Source organism: Actinia tenebrosa, unplaced genomic scaffold (assembly GCF_029948245.1).
Source record: "Actinia tenebrosa isolate PJP-AT-01 unplaced genomic scaffold, QUT_ActTen_1.0 PGA_scaffold8__29_contigs__length_14323225, whole genome shotgun sequence".
NCBI lineage: Eukaryota > Metazoa > Cnidaria > Anthozoa > Actiniaria > Actiniidae > Actinia > Actinia tenebrosa.
In genome coordinates this window covers 3,584,639-3,606,773 of record NW_028292585.1, presented here as the reverse complement: position 1 = coordinate 3,606,773, position 22,135 = coordinate 3,584,639, and the positions used below count along the sequence as shown (strand labels likewise).

Below are 22,135 nucleotides of genomic sequence, written 5' to 3'. Positions count from 1 at the left end.
GTCTTTTACTCAGGTGATTGGCTTGCTTTCGGTTGCTTGGCTTTGTATTTTTCAGGTTGATGTGTGGCTTACTTTCGTGTGTGTCACTTATCTTCATGGGTCGCTGGCTACTGGAGGGGCGTTCAATTTACTTATTGAGGTGAGGGCGACTTTACTCTCAAGTGCTTCACTTGACTTTCAGGGTGCGTGGTCTTATCGGTTTCAGGTGCTTGGCTTACTTGACCCGACTTCACTTACTGACGTGCTTGGCCTTACTTGAGGTGCTTGGTGACTTCAGGTGCTGACTTGCTTTGAGTTGCTTTTCATTGTACTTCTCAGGGCATTCATTAGGCGTCAGGTGGCTTGGCTTTACTTAGAAATGCTTGGCTGTTGAGGTGCTTGACTTACTGGACATGCTTTGGCTACGTGAGGTGAACTTGGCTACTTGACGTGCTTCACTTACTACAGGTGCTATCACTTACTTCAGGGGCTGCTTCACTATCTCAGTTGATTGCTTATTCAGGTGCTGGCTTGCGTCAAAGTGCGTTCATTGACTTACTTCAGAGTGGATTGGCTTATGTTTATTTAGACACCATATATGACCGCACTCTTTGGAAAAGAGATATGTCAACAAATTCAAAGGATAACACGGATAATACAAAAAAAGTAATTTTGATTTTTGATCGAAAAACTTGGCGCTACTATATGTCATGTGCGGACTTGAACTTCTTACGAATTTTGATTTTAAATGACAATTTGTATTTTTTTGCGCGTATCAAATCAATGTTTTTGTATTTTTTAAAAGTATCATACGACGCCCATAGTTATTTCTTTTGGCAGTTAATCTTGGTTTTTGCAAATATATTGATACGATAGCGACAGCGACTTGACAGTCGAGGGAATGGATGATTGCGTTTTGCGGTTATATACTATCTAAAAATTAGGGCACTCCCGGGAAAACACATCAAACGCCATCCTAAAGCTCCGCTTTATACATTGGTGCGATTTTTTGACGGAGGATTTTTGCGGGAGATTAGATTATTGTTGGCCAATTTTTGGAAAATATGAATCTTTTGTCCTCTATCCTTCAAAAGTGGCATCCGTCTAGGAAAACCTTGGATCCTGCAAAAAAACTTTACAAGTAAATTCTTACATTACTTTATATGAACAAAATCCAAAAAAACAAATCGCAGCAAAAACCGCTGCAAAAATCGTAGTGGAACGGGCTTAACAAAGGGCTAGAGGACAGTTCTAGTAAGAACTTATGATTTCACCATAAAGAAGAAAAGAGTTTGTCATGCATCGTTATATTGCGACTCATAAGGTACCAGATCAAATTGCGAACATAAACATAGTTTTCAGTATTTTTTCAGTATACGTTTTTTTAAAAACAAACAGAACTACACAAAATAGAGAATATGGATATTTAAAGCCCGTTGACACTTGGCGATTTTGTAGGAATTTCAGGGGGTTAATCATTGAAAATATTTTGTCTCATCCTCAAAAGAGACGTCCTCTCCCCAAAAACCATAGTATCCTGCAAAGCTTATGCTGTTTACAAGTACATTCGTCATTATGTATCCATGTAATATTATGGACAAATCGCAAGAAAATCGCAAGCAAAAATCTGTAGTGTAAACGGGGCTTAAGAGAAAGATGTGTGATATTCCATAGACCTATTATATATACTCGTGGTTTTCCTAATCCTTGCCTGACATCCTGTGAGCTCATTAAAGGGTATAATAGTGGGATAAACCCATAGACGACAACGAAGACAATGTAGAGTGTGTAATGAGTACTAGACATGCTTTAAAACGTTATTTCCCGGGATTGATATGAACACCACTCTAAAATTAAATCTCATCAAACAAGTATTTGTTTACTTATACTTCGGGGGTGGGGGGGGGCAAACCTCATGGTGGTGCGGGGGGCGGGGGTGGGGAGTCTCTTGCTACATTTCACGTGGAAAAAAATTACACTGTTTTAGTTACAAGCAAAATCATTAAAGATTGAACTCTACGCTGATTATTTTGCTTTTTTTGCTTTTTTCACTTTAATGATATTTGCAGAATGTTTTATTTCGGCAATTAATGTTTAATGTGCCTCTTTTAGCTAATTTTTAAATATCTTGATAAAAAGTTTATTCATCGTTGAAATCTATATTGCCAAGTAATTTTTTAATGGGGCATGCAAAAAAAGGCTAGGCTAGAAATATCTATAACACTGTGTTTGCACCGGTGAGCGTTATGTCTGAGATCGTAATAACAACGTTAATAATTTGTTACACTAGTGGATGTTAGATATGCATAAATCCGGCCCACCTCCTTGGTCACACACTTACGTCTTTTATCCCTGACTGTATATTCACCTGTAATCAGCGCGACGCGCACGTCGATGGTGCCCCGTTGCCAGACGATAACATAACATTTGATGACCGCCGCGCCAACGACTCTTATACATCAACCGTTCATTGTGTTTAACCAATAGAAATACTTCACCTCGCCACCCCACTAAGCCTCGCGTCTTCGGTAAATAAGTTCCCGCGCTTCGACTTATTATCACCCTTCTACTTATACGCCCATTTCGGGTCGGACCTGCAGTGAACCGTGAATGCAGATATCCGCTTCCATAGTTGATCCTTTATCGACTGACTATACGTGTAATTAACAAGTTATATAATGCTAAGAGCCTGGTATCCTTGATTGACTAGTTTTATATCATATAGGTCACTGCATGCAGGACTCGATATGGATAATTAGAATACGAACGATACAAGCTCTTAATATTTGATAATACTCTACACATAGATTAGGTCATATACAAAATCTGGGTTTTATATATTTTACGGCGCTTTGCTTTGGCTATGCATTAACCTTTGTTTTTCTTCTAGCTGATACCAATTTGCCTTGAATGATTTGAAATACTTTTTTAAGTCGATAACCGGGAGCTTTCTGATTTCGCAAACACTTGACTTTACGACGTATGATATAAACGTAAACGGTCACATTATTCACGGACAACGGCATTGAGAGAAACAAGGATGTTAACTGTGCCTGAAAAGTAAGCACGTTTCATAGTGGTCGACCATGCAGAAGATAGTACGATCGCAATTCTGCGCAAAAGAAATTCTACACGCCTAATAGATAACATGAAGCTACATATGTTTTTTCTTTATAGTAAACAGTACTTCTATTTGACATGGAGACATGTATAACCCAGATGTCAGGCATATTAAACAAGGCACTGACTTTCGTCCAGAAATGTGGACTGTTCCATTCTAAAGAAAACAGTACTTTACCCCCCTATTTCAAAGGCTCTGTGTATAAAAACGAAATGTGAAATTGAGTAATCCTCGACGAGGTATTCCCAGTTGAGGTGAGTTATTATAATGAAAACTAAAATAAAACGACATATATTACGGAACCATTAGATTCAGTCACGGGAATTGTGGAACAAATGGTGTATCAAGATAGATTAACAGAGAAAGTGTTCATTTATTTCATGGGTGATCTAAATGAGACTTCTATTTATGGTTATGTAAAATTCACAATAAGAGAAAAAGAGTTAAACTGAAAATAGGATGTTTCGAGACCGTAGTGTATGGCTTATGATTAAACTTCCATGTGGATGACAAACAAATTACTTATTACATTTTAAATCTATCTTATAATTGCCAGTTTTTTGTAACCAATGAAAATCAATTAAGTACCAACATTTAGAAATTTAGAGCCACTTTTACTTATGGTTTATCAAAATTATTGAAAAAGAAAGTGATATTTTACTTAGTTATCACAAGTTCTTTCAAACCGGAAGAGAAAAAAAGTCAAACTCATAAAAATGATGCAGTGCCACTTTTTAAAATGGGTTGTCGAAAATATGTCCTACCTTAAAATTCTACTTTGATTTTCACAGCTGCCAGGCATGGGTTACAGAGAGAAACGTATCCCACAACATGGATGATAGGTAACACAATCCATGTTGTTTGGGGACAAAATGGAATGGCCTAGGAGGCTTGATAGAAAGGCATCCCATTCGCAGATTGGGTGCTATGAAATTGACTCCTCTGCCTTTCTCCAAAAACAGTCATTGGCTTTTTATTAAAGGCAATATGAAAATAAATTAGAAAGTGTAGGTTAAAGGGTACAGACACTCTTTTTGTATTGTAGAATCATATCTTGTAGGATATCTGGTTGTCTTCTTGCCTTTATTTATATGTCATGATCCTGTGGTTTTGGCTTGTGTTACACCATTCATTCACAGACAATTTTTTTGTACAATTGATCTGATCAATTTGTCAGACACGTTCTATGCCATGAAACTTTAGTACATATCAGATGTCTTAAAGAAAGATTATTCCATTAGGTTTCAGCTGCATTAATTTTTGGAGATTCATATTCCATGCTAGACCCCGTACGACATGATAATACTAATGGATTTTATGAACAAAATTATGGGGGAATAATTGAGTAGGAAACCGTCAGTCACCATAAATTTAACTTGGCAAACAATGAATCTACCTCCAACAACAAGGTACTATACAATCTAAATAATTAATTATTAATCACTAGTACAATAATTAGTCTATAGAGACTCATCTTATGTAGCACGCAGATTTTAAATTAACATACGCCATATGGTACAGTTAATCATTAATCTAGTTTTCAGGGATCAGGACGGTTTTGTTAGATGAGGGTGAGCTATAAAAGAGATATTAGAGATGGAAGGCGAGTTTAATGGGCAAGAATTTCCCACCCGCCCTTCTGATCCTTGGAGGGATGGGTGTGGGAATCCATTATGAGCAACTTAGAAAGATGTATGATGGTGTGCCAGTTGGTAATGGCATATGGCCTTCCCGTCTCAGGGAAGTCCTTTGCAGTTGAGGTTGCCATGTCCATCATCGGAGAAGAGTCTAAAAGGACTGGAGGTAATTAATGAAATCAATTGTTTCAAAATTTGAAGTAAACTTATGGTATAAAACATAATGGACAATACTCTTTCGGTATTTATTTTTCTATGTGAAGTGAATGGTTTAATTTGTATTTCCAGTATTTAATATTGTAAGACAATATTATGATTGGGCCTCGATCACAGTTAAAAATTCAAATGGGGGATAATGATAGGATATGCAAATAAAAGTCATGTAAGTAATGTATAGCTAATCAAATCTTAGGAATTACACTTCTACGTACATTTTGCAATTGGGTCGTGATGTATTTGGGTGGTTACTCCTGGTTATGTCCTCTCTCCTCTGGCTTCACGCTATAGCTTATGGCAAGAAGTAGTAACAATTTGTTTTCACCTCTCTAAGCTTGTTTCATTCTTTTCTTTTAGAATGCACACAGGCAGGCATCTTAAAAAAAGCTGGCAGTAGAACACTCCCTTTTTGGTGGGACGATGTCTCCGATTTTGGAATCTTAGAGGCATTAACAGTGCAGACCTTCAATCAGGTAAGTAATATAATATGAGATTTACTAACTGAGAAGTATTTGTGGTACTATAACATTATAGAAACCATGTCTAAAAATATCACTTACATTATCAGACTGGGTGTTTAGAAAGCTCTATATTGTGCACCTTTTTTTCTTTTATTCCAATTATTCAAATCTGTTTTAACAGTCATTTTTAAGAAATCTTTTCATAGAGTTTTGATCGATTGACCACATGAAACACAACTTTACATTAAATAGGGGGCCATATGGTAGGGGTTATGGTTATATGGTTGGGGGTTATGCATGCATGATGATGATCATGGTTACCAATTGATTCAAAGTACAGTACTAAACATATCATTTAAAACATTAAAACATATCAAACTAGTTAATGGAAGTATATATTTTGGTTAGGCTTCAACAAACTGAAATTTTACATACAATATTGTTCAAAGAAAGTCAAAGGCATTCGAATTATTTTACCCATTAACATGAATATAGAGTGTGCTGGCCAATTTGAGATTTGCTATACTAATGAAAATATAGCTAATATTTTAATATCACAATATCAATAGGCTCAAAGAAATACAGCAAATGCAATACAAGAGGGATCAAGAACGATACCTCTAATGACGGATGAATCCGCAATGTCTCAGAAGAAAAAAAATGGACCAAGAGAAAATCGCCAGGTATTGTCCACTAAAATCTGACTTACAATTGTTTCAATATAATAGATATTGAAGTATTGTCCTAGAAAATGTAAAAAATTTAAATTGAAAGTTAACTTGTTAGAAAAGCTGTCAAAATTATTGTTAAAAATAAGCTAGATGAAAAAATTATGGACAGGACAACTATGTAACTTAATTGGTGAATTTCTATTGTGCAGCACATGAGCCTCAGAGTGCAAAATCAAACATATATCCAAAGACATATCCAAAGTTTTTGCTATATCAATATTATTACCTAACTGTTACCAGTGCACTGCGGCGGGCTAAGGATCAGACCTGTGAAAAAGAATGTCACAGATATATATATACTTAGTTATTGCAGCATCAATTTGAAAAAATGTTAACATAGAAAAAGTCTACAGAGTATGAAGTGCAAATTAAAGTATAAAAACACTGTTTCATAATGAAATTACAGTAAATTAACTGCATTTGCGGAATTTACAGATTTTTATGTGTCAGCTAGATTATTATAAAATGCTAATTTTGAATCTGCAATCTTTTAACAATTTGCCTTTTTGTTTGTGTTTGCTTAGGGTTTTTTTGAGAATTGCTGTAATACCGTTCTCTCCAATAAGTGCAGAACAAAGTCTTGAAACTTGCCTCGAATTAAAATCAAAGATACGTCCATTATTGGAGAGAGCGGTGTTAAGTGTGGGGATTCTGTTAGAGCTACAGACAGAATTTGAAGAAAATGAGGGGAGATGAAATATTTAAAGAAATCTGTTCCCTTCTAAGTAGAACAAGCCTGGATATGCACAGCCAACTTAATTATGCGCTCATCTTATTTTCGACAGGAAAGGTACTTCAATTCTGACTATATATTAAAATTGAATTTGAAAGAGATACTGCAGTCTATAATAATAATTATGTTATAATTTTTAAAAATAAGTTAAACACAGCAACCCAGCATTGTCATTAATTGGAAGTCATTGGTTGATCTCATCTGTGCTAATTTGTGGGTTTCTTCAACCTTTTTGTGGGTTTTTCAGCTTGTTTTCCAGGGTGTTCAGCTTCCAAGATTCAATATGGAAATCGAGTGGAAACTTTTTAAGAGCTACTGCCACTCCCTTTCTCATGTGTTGAAAAATCCAATGTGAATTATTACTTCTCTGTAATTTAACTTATTTTCCCTATTTAATGTAATCCTCATATTCATTATACCTTAAATATGTTTGTCCCTCATTTATTTAGTCTCACTTGCCATGCATCACACCTCATTTCTTCTCCATGCTCCAACACTAACTGATTTATCCATTTTTAACTTATTCTATTTCCATACACAGATCTTGGAGAAACTTTCACTGTTTTTTCATTTTGAGCAAGTAAAGAAGTATTTTGTGGAATGTGTTATTCCAACTCATTTTGAGCTTTTGGATAGTCCTGGCAGTGCATTAGATATCAAGGCTGATGAGATGATGGGTGCCATCAATGCAATTGTTGAAGAATGTTCTTCTCAACCAGAAAAGGTAATTTCCTGATAACCAGGGAGGTTGGAGGTAGATGGAATTGTAGCCTCCCCCAGGCTAATGGAATTGAATAGAATGAATTTATTGTTAATAAGAGGACAGACGCAGAAAAACTGAAGTCAATTTGTTAATTTGCATTTCGTAATGTAACCAATTCAACCTAACTCTAAATTATTCGATACCCAATTTAAAATCATTTCATGATTGTAAATAGTGAATTTATGTCAATTTCTATTAATTTTCTTTTTATTTTGTTTTTTTTTTTGTTTGTTTTCGAATTCAGACAAGGGGATTCTTCATAAGGAAAACTGTCTTGACCAAATGTATGTGTGGGGATAGCTTTGGTTTTCATACGAAGGATGCACTTGAATTTGCTGGAATTACCTCTGTCACTGAGCATCAATTAAAGCATTACATAAGAAATGCTAAGATTGGTTGCTGTGGGAGGCTTACCTTCCAAGGAAGGGGACAGATCTCTGGATGTATTCATATTCAAAGAAAAGTACTTTCCAAGGAATTGCTTGCCAAGCTAGATAATGGTAAGAAATATAATTATTCAGTTACTAAGTTGGCAAAGTTGTTGAAATATCACAGTTATGTAATAATAAGAGTATAAGTAATAGAGTAAAAAAGATATCAAAAAATAATTTTGTGACATCACTTCGGTTCTATTGCAGCAATTTAAATTCTAGAAATAGCTAGTAGACCTGTACCTGCACTAGACCTTATTTCCAATGTTCATAAACTCATATGTAACCCATTTATAATATTTGAACATGTGTTTTATCTAAGATCAGGATGTAAATGAAGGAGGGAAGTTAGGTTTATTTTTAATTAACTATTTATATATTATTAGAGAGTAACGAAGCAACAGGAATTAATGAAGAGATCTATTTTCTTTACAGCATTCACAAGCACTCAGAAATCGAGTGCCAAAACCAATTCAAGTGCAACCCCTATGTTGCAAACAAAAAGTAGCACTGTTGGTAGGTTGATATACATTTAGAGGAATATTAAAAATAGAAATATTATTAATATTTCCTTTGTGCTTTTCTATAATGCAACTGTATAGTATTTTCATAGGTAAAGGTTACAGGGGGTTATTACTAGGTTATTATATATGGATACCCCTCTCTTTTGAGAAAAAAAAGGAAGTCACTACAGTTTACTATGCAAGTTCTGAAAACTTTCATTTATTAATGCTTTCTGCTTAATTATTGAATCTCTCAAATTTAAGTCGTTTTGATCCTCACTGATTGCACCATTTTTCTTCATTTCATTGGTTTCCTTTTTTACCCTGTAACCCCTCCCCCTAAGTCATTCTGGCTTCGCTCTCCAAGGTATAACATAAATACTATTGGGTTATATTTTTGATGTTCTTTTGGTATAGTCGCCCCTGTAGGTTCATGTTGCCTTAAATAATACCCCAGCAAAAGATGGATGCTAAGAACTATGTACCTAGCAACTTCAAAATGCACTGAATGATTCACATGAGCAATCGTTTCCCTCTACAGAATCAACTCAAGTAGGAAAGGACCTAGAAGTGGATGCAGCAAGCGATGCTGTAGGCCAAGGTACGTACATTACCTCACTTCCAAATCTATTTCACTCATAAGAAAACGGAAACATAGTCTAATTTAGAATTAGAGAACAAGTAGTCTCAATTGTTTTAACACAAATTAAACCTACTAATGAATATCTTAGTATTTAAAACAAAGAAAGACACTGAAAACTTTCCTGAATAAAATAAATTTTAACCGTTGGGATTATTGTCATTCATCTTTGTTACCTTGTCTCAATGTCTTTATAAGTATAAGTCACATAAGATTAAACTTACTCTATTGTGCTGACACAATCTACATGCATGAAGTGTTGCTAGATCCTAGTACCGTATTTCATGCTTACATTCAAAAAAGCTGTTTTATTTGTTAAAGTAATTAAAATATGTCATAATTTGGTATTTAATGACCAAAGATTTAATGACATGAAAGGGACCAATTCATTAGGAATAAATTAACACTTGCTGTTTAACAAACAATAATCATGTTTATTCTTTTCAGGACTTTTATTGGTTCAAAACGAAAAGAGGCATAAGAGAAAAAGTAAGCATTATGTTATAATTAATTTACAAATAATTTAATAATTTTGAAAATTCTTAATATATAAAATAGACAGTTTTGTGTGCAAAAAAAAAATTGTGAAAGTATTTTAGCTCGCATAGCTTACCTTGAGTATTAACTGGGAGACACAGAAGGTTTTGTTCTTAGTGCCTTAAAGTTGTTGACATATTCAGCGTATTGTCTTCCCATACTAAATAAAAGTTTGCTTGTTTTTTTTATGCTGTTGGTATAACTATTTTTCCTCTTCTCTGTTATAACAGGAACAGAAGTTGAGAATTTGCAAGATGCTTTGGCCATCAAACATCTGCCGAGGAAAAGACAAATTAAAAAAAAGGCATATAATTGAAAATTAATTAGATTTAGTTCATAGTTAGTTCACTTAGTGTCCAAGATGTTGGTATAGGAAAAACCAATGTTTGAGAAGAATCAATGAAAAGTATCATGTGCCTTTGCTGAAAGTGGATAAATTTGCCACAAAGGTTTAGCACGAGTGGTATATAATTCAAGGAAGCCATTTTCAATAAATACAACTTCACTAGTACTTTTCATTAATTCTTCGAGGACTAAACTAGGTCATGGTATATCCTTTTAATAATACTTCAGCACCTCTAATAATAAATATAAAATAAGCATTTATAATTAAGTAAAAAAAATGAATGCATCAAGCTCCATTTTTGCATTTCAAACAAAAATATTTTTAAAAAAGTCAATGAACCAAAAAACGTTTTTATGTAGATGTGGTAGTTATAAGAAAAATAACTAAATGAAACATATTTTAAGTTTATTTTAAGTTTCATGGAACAGACAATATGCATGACGGTATTTACAGTGTGACTACTCCAAACCAAGCCACCTCGACAAATTTTCCACAAATTAGCCAATCAAAAGGGTTTCATCAAAAGTAGGAATCTGAACAATATAATTGCTACAAATCAGACAAATATCCATGGGTTTACACGGCTTAGAAGACTGCCGGCATCTTTGTTGTCGAATATGAACGTGCTGTCGCATAGCAACATAGTGATAAGATCTAACAGCGTCAGCCTGATAATATCTTTGTCAGGCAGAAACAAACTGTAATCATAAAGACTGTGTTTTATACTGTCTCTAATATACTACTATTTTTCTATATAATTGATGACACAAATCACTAATCTGCGAAGAAAACATATTATAAGCTCTTCTTCATCATTTAGTTTTACCAACCGGAAAAATGAAAGAACATTTGAATTAAAAATTTGCCGCTAATCTATTGTTTAAATACTCAAACACTATTGGATAATTTGTGGAAAATTTGTCGAGGCAGCTTTGGTTGGAGAAACTTTGGAAACTGCAGCTTGAATCACATTTAGTAAATGAAAAAATAACATTATCATATATTTTTTTAATAACAATAATGCTTTGAACCCTTTTTTTAATCCAAAATTTTCATTATGATAATTAATAAAAGTTAATGTTTCATAAATATATATATATATTAGGTAGCTGTATTTATATTAAGAATTATTTTGAAGCATTTGATATAGTAGACTACCATTCGATTCGCAGATACACTGGATATACATTGTACTTAAAGCCCATTAATAATTATTAATTGTACAGCTTCTCATAAATCCCATAAAGGTAACTGTCCAATTATTTTCTTAATTCCACAGGTCTTATTGATATGGGATTAATTAGGCAGCTATATAATTAATAGGTAATTAATAGTACTCCATACTGTCCAATTAAGAAATAATTGACAAGAAAAATTCCTCTGACTGCCAAATTTCTATATACCAATTGCCATATAATCATAATGTCTATGAACTGAAAATGTATTCCGACTAAACATTTGGTAAAAAGTGTTGCACAAACATGAATACTTCATGAAAACCAATTTAAAATCTATGGATTTTCTGAGTTCAACTTGATTTATATATTATATATATATATCAATTAAAAATGTACCCATCATCTTCCTTTTCTAGACAGCTCAGTTGAGAGCCAGTACTTCTAAAATTTCAAGAAATGCACCCCCACGTTCAGTTGATTTTGAAAATAGCACCCCTAAAAGGACATAATACAGTCATAGATCAGTCCCTAATGAGTAAAATATCACTTTATATACTCCATTAGCACAGAATACCACATTTAAGGAATCATATACATGCTCTAAAAATCAATTGTTCAGAATCATGCATGAATAATACCACTAATAAATATATTGGACTTTCAGCATCTTTTTCTTAAATTCAAAGTCTACATCTACCCTCAAATTCTGGCAATATTCCCCTTGCATCAAAGTCAAAGCAGCTCCATCTGGGGGACATAACAAAACAATATATTCGAATCTCCTGGGAATACTCTGGTACCTATCGTTTTGTCTACGGATTAAGCTTAATTCCAAAATGCATGCTGCAAAGGGTCATGACTGCGTGTTAAAAAACATGCAAGATGTCTTACTGAAATGTTTTTTTGAATTGAAATTTTAACAAGAAATATGACTACATGTCATTCATGTGACATAAATTGGCTGTAAAATATTAAAGTGAGGTCTTGAGCATGACAAATTTTTAAAAAAGGTCTGAGAAAAGTCTAAAGTATTTTTTTGCGGATCATATGTCGTTTGTCTCCGGTATAAAATTTCTAAAAAGACTATTCTCTGTGATACATATCTATATGCGATGTGAATTCAGCCATAATTATGTACAGTTACTTCTGTTTTCCTTCTTTTGAGCTGTTATTTAGTTTTTTATGATAATACAATTCGAAATTTCTTTACAAATACTTACCTGAAATGAAATGTCTGCCATTGCTTTCAAATATTCCTCAAACTTTTCGTCATATAAATTTGACATCTCATTGGCTATAATGTTGTTCTATTGTTCATTATCCAATCAAAATCGAGGATTGAACAACACTGCCAATCCGAGTTGAGCTTTTTTTTTCGTGTATGTTATTATAAAGGTATGTGTAGTGCAGTTATTTTCGAGTTATAATGATAGCGATAGCTAAAAAAAAAAAAAAAAAAAAAAAAAAATTGGCATCATAACAAGGGGGAGGAAGCGGTGGTTTCTTCGCAAACAAATGAGATGAAATTTTTATCCCCTACGAAAACCAAGAAACCTTCCTATTTGGTTTGCTTGACATAAAGGAAAAAGAAAGAAAATTTGCATATAAAACTTTCAGGACTTTTCAAACAAAATATTTTTTTATACGGGAGCGAATAAATTGACCTGACAATCATTCTATGGCAGCTATGGACATACTTATATCTTGGTTAATGGAGTGCCATTAACTATGCTTATATTAAATTCAATACTGTTAAACCTCTGGCCATGGAGGGTTAGTTTTTGAACTTTCTGTTTGCCTTTACATATACCATCTTGTTTGCTATGTTCAAACTTTGAAGAAAATATGAAACTCAATTCTCCCAGATATCATATCTTTGAACATTTATGTACATACATATTTGAAACACTTCAAGCAATGAAAGTAAGCCAATCACCTGAAGTAAGCCAAGAACCTGAAGTAAGTCAAGCACCTCAAGTAAGCCAATCCCCTGAAGTAAGCCAAGCACCTCAAGTAAGCCAAGCACCTCAAGTAAGCCAAGCATGTCAAGTAAGTCAAGCACCTCAAACAAGCCAAGCACCTAAAGTAAGCCAAGCACCTGCAGTAAGTGAAGCACCTGAAGTAAGTGAAGCACCTCAAGCAAGTCAAGCACCTGAAGTAAGCCAAGCACCTCAAGTAAGCCAAGCACGTCAAGTAAGTGAAGCCGGTCAAGTAAGCCAAGCACCTGAAGTAAGCCAAGCACCTGAAGTAAGTGAAGCACTTGAAGTAAGCCAATCACCTCAAGTAAGTCAAGCACCTCAAGTAAGCCAATCACCTGAAGTAAGTGAAGCACTTGAAGCAAGCCAAGCACCTCAAGTAAGTGAAGCACCTCAAGTAAGTGAAACACCTCAAGTAAGCCAATCACCTCAAGTAAGTGAAACACCTCAAGTAAGCCAATCCCCTGAAGTAAGCCAAGCACCTAAAGTAAGCCAAGCACCTCAAGTAAGCCAAGCATGTCAAGTAAGTCAAGCACCTCAAACAAGCCAAGCACCTAAAGTAAGCCAAGCACCTGCAGTAAGTGAAGCACCTGAAGTAAGTGAAGCACCTCAAGCAAGTCAAGCACCTGAAGTAAGCCAAGCACCTCAAGTAAGCCAAGCACCTGAAGTAAGTGAAGCACCTCAAGCAAGCCAAGCTCCTCAAGTAAGCCAAGCACCTGAAGTAAGCCAAGCACCAAAAGCAAGCCAATCACCTGAAGTAAGCCAAGCACCTAAAGTAAGTCAAGCACCTGAAGTAAGTGAAGCACGTCAAGTAAGCCAAGCACCTGAAGCAAGTCAAGCACCTGAAGTAAGCCAAGCACCTCAAGTAAGCCAAGCACCTGAAGTAAGTGAAGCACCTCAAGCAAGCCAAGCTCCTCAAGTAAGCCAAGCACCTGAAGTAAGCCAAGCACCAAAAGCAAGCCAATCACCTGAAGTAAGCCAAGCACCTAAAGTAAGTCAAGCACCTGAAGTAAGTGAAGCACGTCAAGTAAGCGAAGCACCTGAAGCAAGCCAAGCACGTCAAGTAAGTGAAGCACCTGAAGTAAGCCAATCACCTCAAGTAAGCCAAGCAGTAACGATAGCTATGAAAACGCCAACGGAGCCACAAGGAGACAGACACCAGCACACACACCACAACACAAGAGGTATTAGTGCCATAAAACAAGAGTTATTAGTACCACTTCATGAGGTCTTACATGAAGTAGTAACCTCCATGGGCTACCTTTCTGATGCGCCCGCGCTATACCCAATACCACAGGAATCCCATCAAAATGAGAATATATGTGGGAGGAAGGGAGGGGGAGAATGAGGGAACAAAGGACGAAAGGAAGGTATAATAAAAGGAAGAAAGGAAAACGGAAGGAATCGAAACAGGAACGAAAGAAGGCAGTCCTGAACGAAGGAAGGAAGGAAATAATCTAACGTTTAACATTGATCCTTTTCAGGTGACATTTGCAAAGGACAGACAGATATCAGCCTCCAAGTCATCTCTACTTTTCATCTACATCGGCATTCTCTCTACCTTCTCGCGGATTGTTATCGGAAAAATCATCGAAAGAAAATGGCTTACTCCAATGCAAGGGCTCCAGTTATCTAGTTTTCTCATTGGTTTTTCACTGGTGTTATTCACCCAGGCCACAATCTACACCCATTTTATCATCTTTGCAATATCCTATGGATTTGCCAATGAAGCTTTCGCGGTTTCGCAGGCCGTGTTTTATATAACCTGCTTTACTGATCTCAAGAAGGCGTCTGTGGGTTGGACAACTGGTTATGTCTTTTCAGCAGTAGCTTTATTCCTGGGACCACCCTTGGCAGGTAGGTCTTGTGTGGGAAGGAGGGAGTGGAGATTGAGGGAGAGAGCGAGGGAGAGAGCGAGGGGGATGGAGGAAGGAAAGAGGCATAGAAATAGGGTGGGAGGGAGAGAGCGAGGGAGAGAGCGAGGGAGAGAGAGAAGGAGCGAGGGAAGGAGGTTTACTTTCATACATTCTTCCGCGCTCCCACATAAGTTTTGACATTTTACTCACTACTACGGTACCACAACTCATTTGTTTGTTTTTGCGCGATGATGATGGATTATTGTCCGGGCACCTCTCTCCCACTTAGTAATTTCAAACTTTTCTTCCCTCCTGAACCTCTTCGAAAGTGCGTCTTCAGTATCCAATATAAAATTTGTTTCTGCAAATTGTTGAAAAATTTTCCTTTTTTTCCTGCAGGTTTTATCGCCGATTATTTTGGTTCCTATACTCGTACATTCTTCACATTTGGCAGTGTTGTCATGCTCGCTGGCGCTTTGCCGTTTTGCCTTCTTTGTTTTGGCTCAAAACCCAAAGCCATGAAATTTGAATCTGAATACGTTCTTGAATCGCAATCTAAAATGATTGGTTGTCGACTTGCTAACGCAGAATCTACAATAAATGTTAGTTTCGTATGAATTTTCGGGGTTTGGAACTGAATAGACATTACGAGGTTTAGAAAAAAACTTGGTCGAGTTGGCATTGCAATGCATTGTGGGAATGTTTGAAAATGAGTCCCCCAAAACAGTCCCGTAATGGCAACTCGACCCAGTTTTTCCTCAACCTCGGAATGGCTTATTTTGACTTCTCGAGTGCTCTACAGCTCGAATAGTGTAGGTATATCCCAGTATGTAGAGACTAGCGGACGTTTTATATTGCTCTTATAAAATTAAAAAAAAAACGTTTAAGCAGAGGGTTTCTCGGTTCTCTGATGTAAACATGGTTTTTCAATAGTTTTGACCGATCAAAGCGTGCGTAGTCCCTCAAATATTATATATAAATGAATAAATTTCAAAAAAGGTTGAATACTGAATACTGTATAGTGCATTCCAAGACCAAAATGCATTGTGAGTCATAGTGACTAATGAACGGAGACGCAATCGTTGCCAAAAGTAGAAACGAATTCTACTTTTGGCAACGATTGCTTCAAATTGTCTCACAAAATTTTTCAAATTGTGCTGTAGGTTATACGAATTCTACTTTTGGCAACGATTGCTTCAAATTGTCTCACAAAATTTTTCAAATTGTGCTGTAGGTTATACGCTGCAATGCTTCATGCGACAAACGGCAGAAAGAATTGCTCCGTGTAATCGCTCCTTAAGCTTGGACCAAAATTTGGATGCGAAAAACTTGATAACCTAGGTTTGACTACCTCCTGATTTTAATTAGCCGGGGGGAAAAAAGAAAAAAAAAAAGAAAAAAAAAAAGACAGAGGTCACCAAATTAATCAAAATTATTATTTTAAAATAAAAAATTCATGATAGCCTTCCAATCAATCAGAGCGCTCGTAGCAATACGTAACATGGTAACTTGATCTCTGAATTATTAGGAGCTATCCCTTTAGAACAAAGTTTTTTTCAATACCTAATAGAAATAACAAATTCATAGGTTAATATATTTCACTCCATTTGAAGATCACTTTTCTATGATAGTCGGGTAGTCATTACGATATATCAGGAATTCCCCATACTGTTAACTGACTCACATGAGCAAACACGTTTGTCAAGTTTATCACGTACTTACTAAAAATACATGTTTTAACAAAAAAAACTGGGTAACAGTTTAGGCAAGCACCAATCTCCTCTTCACCTTCAAGATCTTCATGTTCGAATCTCTAACTGAACAGATCAAAGGTAAGTCTAGTGATTTGTAGAACCAGAAAATATTAGACATTTCTAATGTGGGATGCCATTTAGACGATAAGTTATGAACATTGCCTTTAGCACATTGATAGGTCGTAACGTATAAACAATTGGCATGCCGCGAAGGTCACGGACGGTCGTAAAAAATATATTAAAATATTAAAAACCAAGACAGAAAAAATAACCAAAAATTCATGAAAAAATAGTCCACATAATATAACTTACTTAAATAAATCGTTCTACCTTTACTTTAAAATGCCAAAGACCTCTAGAAGACTACTTGGTATTAAAGGTCATTGCCTGCGTAAAGGTCCTTCAACTGAAAACAGAACATTAGAACAGTATCTGCGATTTTAACATTTTTAAGCTAATACTTATGTACTATTTTGTAAGTAGTGGTGTATAATAAATTTTACTTACAGAAAAATAGTGAATGATTTGATTAAAATTTCTTTGCCTGGTCTTGTTTCCTAACATGATCTGAAACGTCTGTCATCATTATCGATCATTGTCTGGGAAAAGAATAAGCAAAATATTGATTTGGAAAGTCCTGCTAGATATACTGCTAAATCATGCCAAAATATGTCTATAAAAAGTTGGTTTGTGTTCGTGTTGTTGAGATATTTTTTTAAATTATGCTGTCGCAATTTTTGGACATCTGGATAGTTTTTTAGGAAAAGCCTCTTAAAGTGTCATCTTTCTGGTTTAGTATCAAATCCTTACACGATAAAAAATAGATAAAAAATAATAAAAAGAGTGTTACATTTTCGAGGTGCAGTATCAATTGTACAAATATATATTTCATATACATTCTCATACACATAAGTATCGATTGTATTGTTACCATTGGTGGATTTCAGATCCGATGAAACTGATATCTCTAGATATTTTGACAAGTTCACTCAACACAACAGGAACGAAAACGGTACGAAGAAATCAAGTCAACTAGTGTCAATTGTCGTTTTGATTTTCGGGTAGGTCTAAATCCTTTGACCTTACGCTCTTTGTTTACTATTGCTACTAAAGCCTCTAGAAATAAAACCCATTCGTATTTCCAATTTTACAACCTTTTTACATTTTACAACCTTTCTTCCTTTAAATTGAGAATAAAATAAATTCCATCATTAACATTGCCAATTGGGATACTGCTGAGAATGCCTTGCATAGATAAAGCTTTGAGACTGTGGACTTATTAGAAGGGGAAGGGGCCTTATCAGAGGCTAAGGTGTTGAAATTTGTATTCATGATCTGAACAGATGAAATGGGAACATTAAAACCATCATAGATGACATATCAAATATTAAAAACTTAATCTTAAATGACAAAATAAAATGATTATCCAGAACCAACATTTATACCTTCCTATTAAGTAATACACCTTCATTTAGGATTACGATAATTATAAGGGTCTCTCCCTTTATTCAAAGATTTTTCTACAGGTTTCCCTTCATCCATTTTTAATTTTTTTCTGTTATTATGCTTACAGTGCAATTACTATAACTGGGGCCACCTAGACAGTGAGAACCAATTAAATTGTAGAATAAATATAATGCGTTCCAGCTTTGGGTAGTGGAGCCAATCAGAAAGCAGCAGAAAACAATAGCCTCTCAAAATATCATGAGAAAATGACAATGGCTATCTAGTTGGATTGATTACCATTCTTGTGCAGTCTAGGTTTTTGGTTTGCTCCTCTACCCAAAGCATTATTTTAATTCTCTTGTCTAACTGGTCTAATGGACGAACCATTAGATTTTTGAAATTTGGAATTTTTTTCTGGAACTTTTCTTATGCACGTTTTTTTTCCACTCTTTAAAGCTGTGCTCGAATTTTTTTGGGGTTTTTGCCCAACCCCCCCACAAAAATTGAATGGTCCTTCCCTAAGTGGCCCCGGTTACAGTAGTTGCACTGTCATCTACGCAGTAACATAAAACAATAACAAAAACTTGTAATTAATTCACATTTTATCCACATTAGAAATCAAGATGGTATTGTGTAAAGACAAAGGCTCACCTTATAAAAGAGACAGCCCATATTCTTGGTTGATATGTTTCGTGGTCTTTTACAATAATTTGATCTTATTTGGCTTGCTGCTAAGCTTTGGTGTTCTTTTGCCTGTAATAAGTGAACAGTTCAAGAGAAGCAGAGGTGAAACTGGTAAGTAAAGAAAGCTACTCTCAAGGACCAGAAAACCCTGAAAAGTGGCGAGTCTACAAGGGAAGGCTAATTTATATAATGAGGAGTGGCATGAAGATGTTAACAGGGCCCCTAAATGTTAAATTATTTTGAAATTCAACATCTTCCTCCCCCCCCCCCCCCCCCCCCCCCCCCATCACCTTAAATTAACCTTCTTTAAGATTGGAAAATATAAGCAGGCATGTGTAGGAAGAAAGAGAGAAAGGGTGGGAGGGACAGAAGAAGGGAGGACAAGGGACAGAGGGAGGATTAGCAAGTACATGGAGAGGGGCAGAGAGGGAGGGATTGACAGAGGATGGGAGGGTTTGCTTGCACGTGGGGAGGGAGGGAGGGAGGGAGTGAGTGAATGAATGAATGAATGAATGAATGAATAAAGCCGCTAACCCATTTACCCTGACTGAGTTTCTATTGCCTTACTCAGCTTGGATTGGCTCCTTGGCCATTGGTTTTTCCTTTCTCCTGGGTCCAGTAGCCATAAAGGTCATCTCGTGGTTCGGAGAACGTCCAGTAGGGATGTTTGGCGGGATATGTTCAGCTATAGCCATCGTCATAAGCTCCTTTGCATCAGATTTTTGGATTCTTTACATATCCTATGGCGTTTCGTTTGGTTTTTTTGGAAGCTGTCTTATCAACTCACAAACTCTTTCCATTAAAAAATATTTCCAAAAGAAAATTCCAATGGCGGTGGGCGTTACGACTTCTGGTGCAAGTATAGGCGTTCTTATCATCGGTCCAATACTGCAAGTTCTTGTCGATAGTCTTGGCTGGCGAGGTGCCCTCCGTGTAATGGCAGGGGCTATGCTTTTAGCTGGTTTACTGTGTATTTTCTTTGACCCAAACGTAGAAAATAATATTAAAGAACAAAGTACTAACGTGAAGGAACAAGAGAGTGATGAATCGCATGTGAGAATGTGCTGTTCATTGTGGAGAAACTCAAAGTATACTGTTGGGACGATATCAATTTTTCTTACCTTCTTTGGTCTTTATGTTCCAATGATTCACCTGGTTAGTATTCTAGCAACTTTTATTCAGCTTTTAGTGAATAACGGGGTAAAATAAAGTGTTCGTGGTGTATTTATTTATGTTTGTGGTGTAGTGTTCCATGGGCTACCTTTCTGATGCGCCCGCGCTATACCCAATACCACAGGAATCCCATCAAAATGAGAATATATGTGGGAGGAAGGGAGGGGGAGAATGAGGGAACAAAGGACGAAAGGAAGGTATAATAAAAGGAAGAAAGGAAAACGGAAGGAATCGAAACAGGAACGAAAGAAGGCAGTCCTGAACGAAGGAAGGAAGGAAATAATCTAACGTTTAACATTGATCCTTTTCAGGTGACATTTGCAAAGGACAGACAGATATCAGCCTCCAAGTCATCTTTACTTTTCATCTACATCGGCATTCTCTCCACCTTCTCGCGGATTGTTATCGGAAAAATCATCGAAAGAAAATGGCTTACTCCAATGCAAGGGCTCCAGTTATCTAGTTTTCTCATTGGTTTTTCACTGGTGTTATTCACCCAGGCCACAATCTACACCCATTTTATCATCTTTGCAATATCCTATGGATTTGCCAATGGAGCTTTCGCGGTTTCGCAGGCCGTGTTTTATATAACCTGCTTTACTGATCTCAAGAAGGCGTCTGTGGGTTGGACAACTGGTTATGTCTTTTCAGCAGTAGCTTTATTCCTGGGACCACCCTTGGCAGGTAGGTCTTGTGTGGGAAGGAGGGAGTGGAGATTGAGGGAGGGAGTGAGCGAGCGAGGGGGATGAAGGAAGGGAAAGAGGCATAGAAATAGGGTGTGAGGGAGAGAGCGAGGGAGAGAGCGAGGGAGAGAGCGAAGGAGCGAGGGAAGGAGGTTTACTTTTATCCATTCATGCATTGTTCCGTGCTCCCACATAAGTTTAAACTTTTTACTCATTACTACGGTACCACCATACATTTGTTTGTTTTTGCGCGATGTTCATTATTGTCCGGGCACCTCTCTCCCACTTAGTAATTTCAAACTTTTCTTCCCTCCTGAACCTCTTCGAAAGTGCGCCTTCAGTATGCAATATAAAATTTGTTTCTGCAAATTGTTGAAAACTTTTCCTTTTTTTCCTGCAGGTTTTATCGCCGATTATTTTGGTTCCTATACTCGTACATTCTTCACATTTGGCAGTGTTGTCATGCTCGCTGGCGCTTTGCCGTTTTGCCTTCTTTGTTTTGGCTCAAAACCCAAAGCCATGAAATTTGAATCTGAATATCGCAATAAATCGCAATCTAAAATGATTGGTTATCGACTCGCTAACGCAGAATCTTCAATAAATGTTAGTTTCGTATGAATTTTCGGGGTTTGGAACTGAATAGACATTACGAGGTTTAGAAAAAAACTTGGTCGAGTTGGCATTGCAATGCATTGTGGGAATGTTTGAAAATGAGTCATCAAAACAGTCCCGTAATGGCAACTCGACCCAGTTTTTTCCTAAACCTCGGAATAGTTGTATGTACGACAGAGATATATTTTGCACACCATTTATTAACTTTCAATTAAAGTTAATTACAAAGTTTTACAGTCGTGCCCAAAGGATATCTTACAATTTTAGCATAGCAAAATAGATTAATACCCGGTGAAAGCGGTAATACTTGAGCCGTAGCATAACGAAGGACTGCCGAACAAAGTTAAAACACAAAAATATCTATATTCTCATGAATGATTACCTTATTTTATTATGACGTCTTTGCCCTATTACTACATGACGAAAATCATTATATTTTTAGGACTTAGAAAAGCAGTAATAGTTACCAAAGACCGTATATTATATTATAGTATAAACCCCGATTTATAAAATGTACAAAAACCAGAGACATCTAGACTAGCAGTCCAGCTGCAGATTAAAATTAGTTCAAATTATTGTTCTTAACCATTCTGTTCATTCTCATACCCAGACCTTCTCACCAAAGCTGAGAAGGCTTTGGATAAAAGGATGCATTCTGCCCCCTCCCCCTCCCAC

General features: G+C 36.2%; 2 protein-coding genes, 1 long non-coding RNA gene and 1 pseudogene across 13 annotated transcripts; 3 read left to right on the top strand and 1 right to left on the bottom strand.

The window, feature by feature from the left end:
• Window positions 1-4,708: 4,708 nt before the first annotated feature.
• On the top strand, window positions 4,709-11,939 carry LOC148904988 (uncharacterized; annotated as a pseudogene). Its single transcript, XR_016121810.1, has 11 exons — window positions 4,709-4,903; window positions 5,311-5,426; window positions 5,984-6,097; window positions 6,670-6,935; window positions 7,420-7,602; window positions 7,886-8,141; window positions 8,508-8,588; window positions 9,117-9,176; window positions 9,663-9,704; window positions 9,983-10,056; window positions 11,378-11,939. The product of XR_016121810.1 is annotated as an uncharacterized LOC148904988 (transcript).
• On the bottom strand, window positions 5,793-20,277 carry LOC116303421 (uncharacterized). 9 transcript variants are annotated; one of them, XR_016121816.1, is made up of 9 exons: window positions 20,114-20,277; window positions 19,560-19,969; window positions 18,960-19,061; window positions 17,370-17,461; window positions 17,175-17,268; window positions 11,673-11,771; window positions 9,829-10,026; window positions 8,056-8,131; window positions 7,252-7,659 (listed from the first exon to the last, which is right to left on the bottom strand). It is a non-coding gene; the product is annotated as an uncharacterized LOC116303421 (long non-coding RNA). The 9 variants fall into 9 exon arrangements; XR_016121814.1 differs by having other exon boundaries at window positions 19,535-19,969; window positions 20,114-20,276; XR_016121815.1 differs by lacking the exons at window positions 17,175-17,268; window positions 17,370-17,461; window positions 18,960-19,061; window positions 19,560-19,969; window positions 20,114-20,277 and adding exons at window positions 5,793-6,158; window positions 6,372-6,412 and having other exon boundaries at window positions 7,298-7,659; window positions 11,673-11,813.
• LOC148904987 (uncharacterized) lies at window positions 14,709-16,090 on the top strand. Its single transcript, XM_089040695.1, has 2 exons — window positions 14,709-15,109; window positions 15,508-16,090. The coding sequence occupies exons 1-2, from the start codon at window positions 14,866-14,868 to the stop codon at window positions 15,723-15,725; spliced, it is 462 nt and encodes a 153-aa protein (XP_088896821.1). The 5' UTR covers window positions 14,709-14,865; the 3' UTR covers window positions 15,726-16,090.
• LOC116303028 (monocarboxylate transporter 11-like) lies at window positions 16,626-22,035 on the top strand. Of its 2 annotated transcripts, XM_031712669.2 has the most exons (6): window positions 16,626-16,940; window positions 17,810-17,923; window positions 18,924-19,103; window positions 19,564-20,147; window positions 20,477-20,849; window positions 21,249-22,035. In XM_031712669.2, the coding sequence occupies exons 3-6, from the start codon at window positions 18,932-18,934 to the stop codon at window positions 21,464-21,466; spliced, it is 1,347 nt and encodes a 448-aa protein (XP_031568529.2). In that variant the 5' UTR covers window positions 16,626-16,940; window positions 17,810-17,923; window positions 18,924-18,931; the 3' UTR covers window positions 21,467-22,035. The 2 variants fall into 2 exon arrangements, with proteins under 2 accessions (XP_031568529.2, XP_031568367.2); XM_031712507.2 differs by lacking the exon at window positions 17,810-17,923 and having other exon boundaries at window positions 16,627-16,940.
• The last annotated feature ends 100 nt before the right edge of the window (window positions 22,036-22,135 follow it).

Coding starts and splice junctions, on each gene's coding strand:
- LOC148904987 (XM_089040695.1), top strand. CDS start 14,866: ATGCAAGGGCTCCAGTTATCTAGTTTTCTCATTGGTTTTTCACTGGTG. Junction 15,110..15,507: donor CCTGGGACCACCCTTGGCAG/GTAGGTCTTGTG, acceptor TTTTTCCTGCAG/GTTTTATCGCCGATTATTTT.
- LOC116303028 (XM_031712507.2), top strand. CDS start 16,910: ATGTTCGAATCTCTAACTGAACAGATCAAAG. Junction 19,104..19,563: donor GAGAAGCAGAGGTGAAACTG/GTAAGTAAAGAA, acceptor TGCCTTACTCAG/CTTGGATTGGCTCCTTGGCC. Junction 20,148..20,476: donor ATGTTCCAATGATTCACCTG/GTTAGTATTCTA, acceptor GATCCTTTTCAG/GTGACATTTGCAAAGGACAG.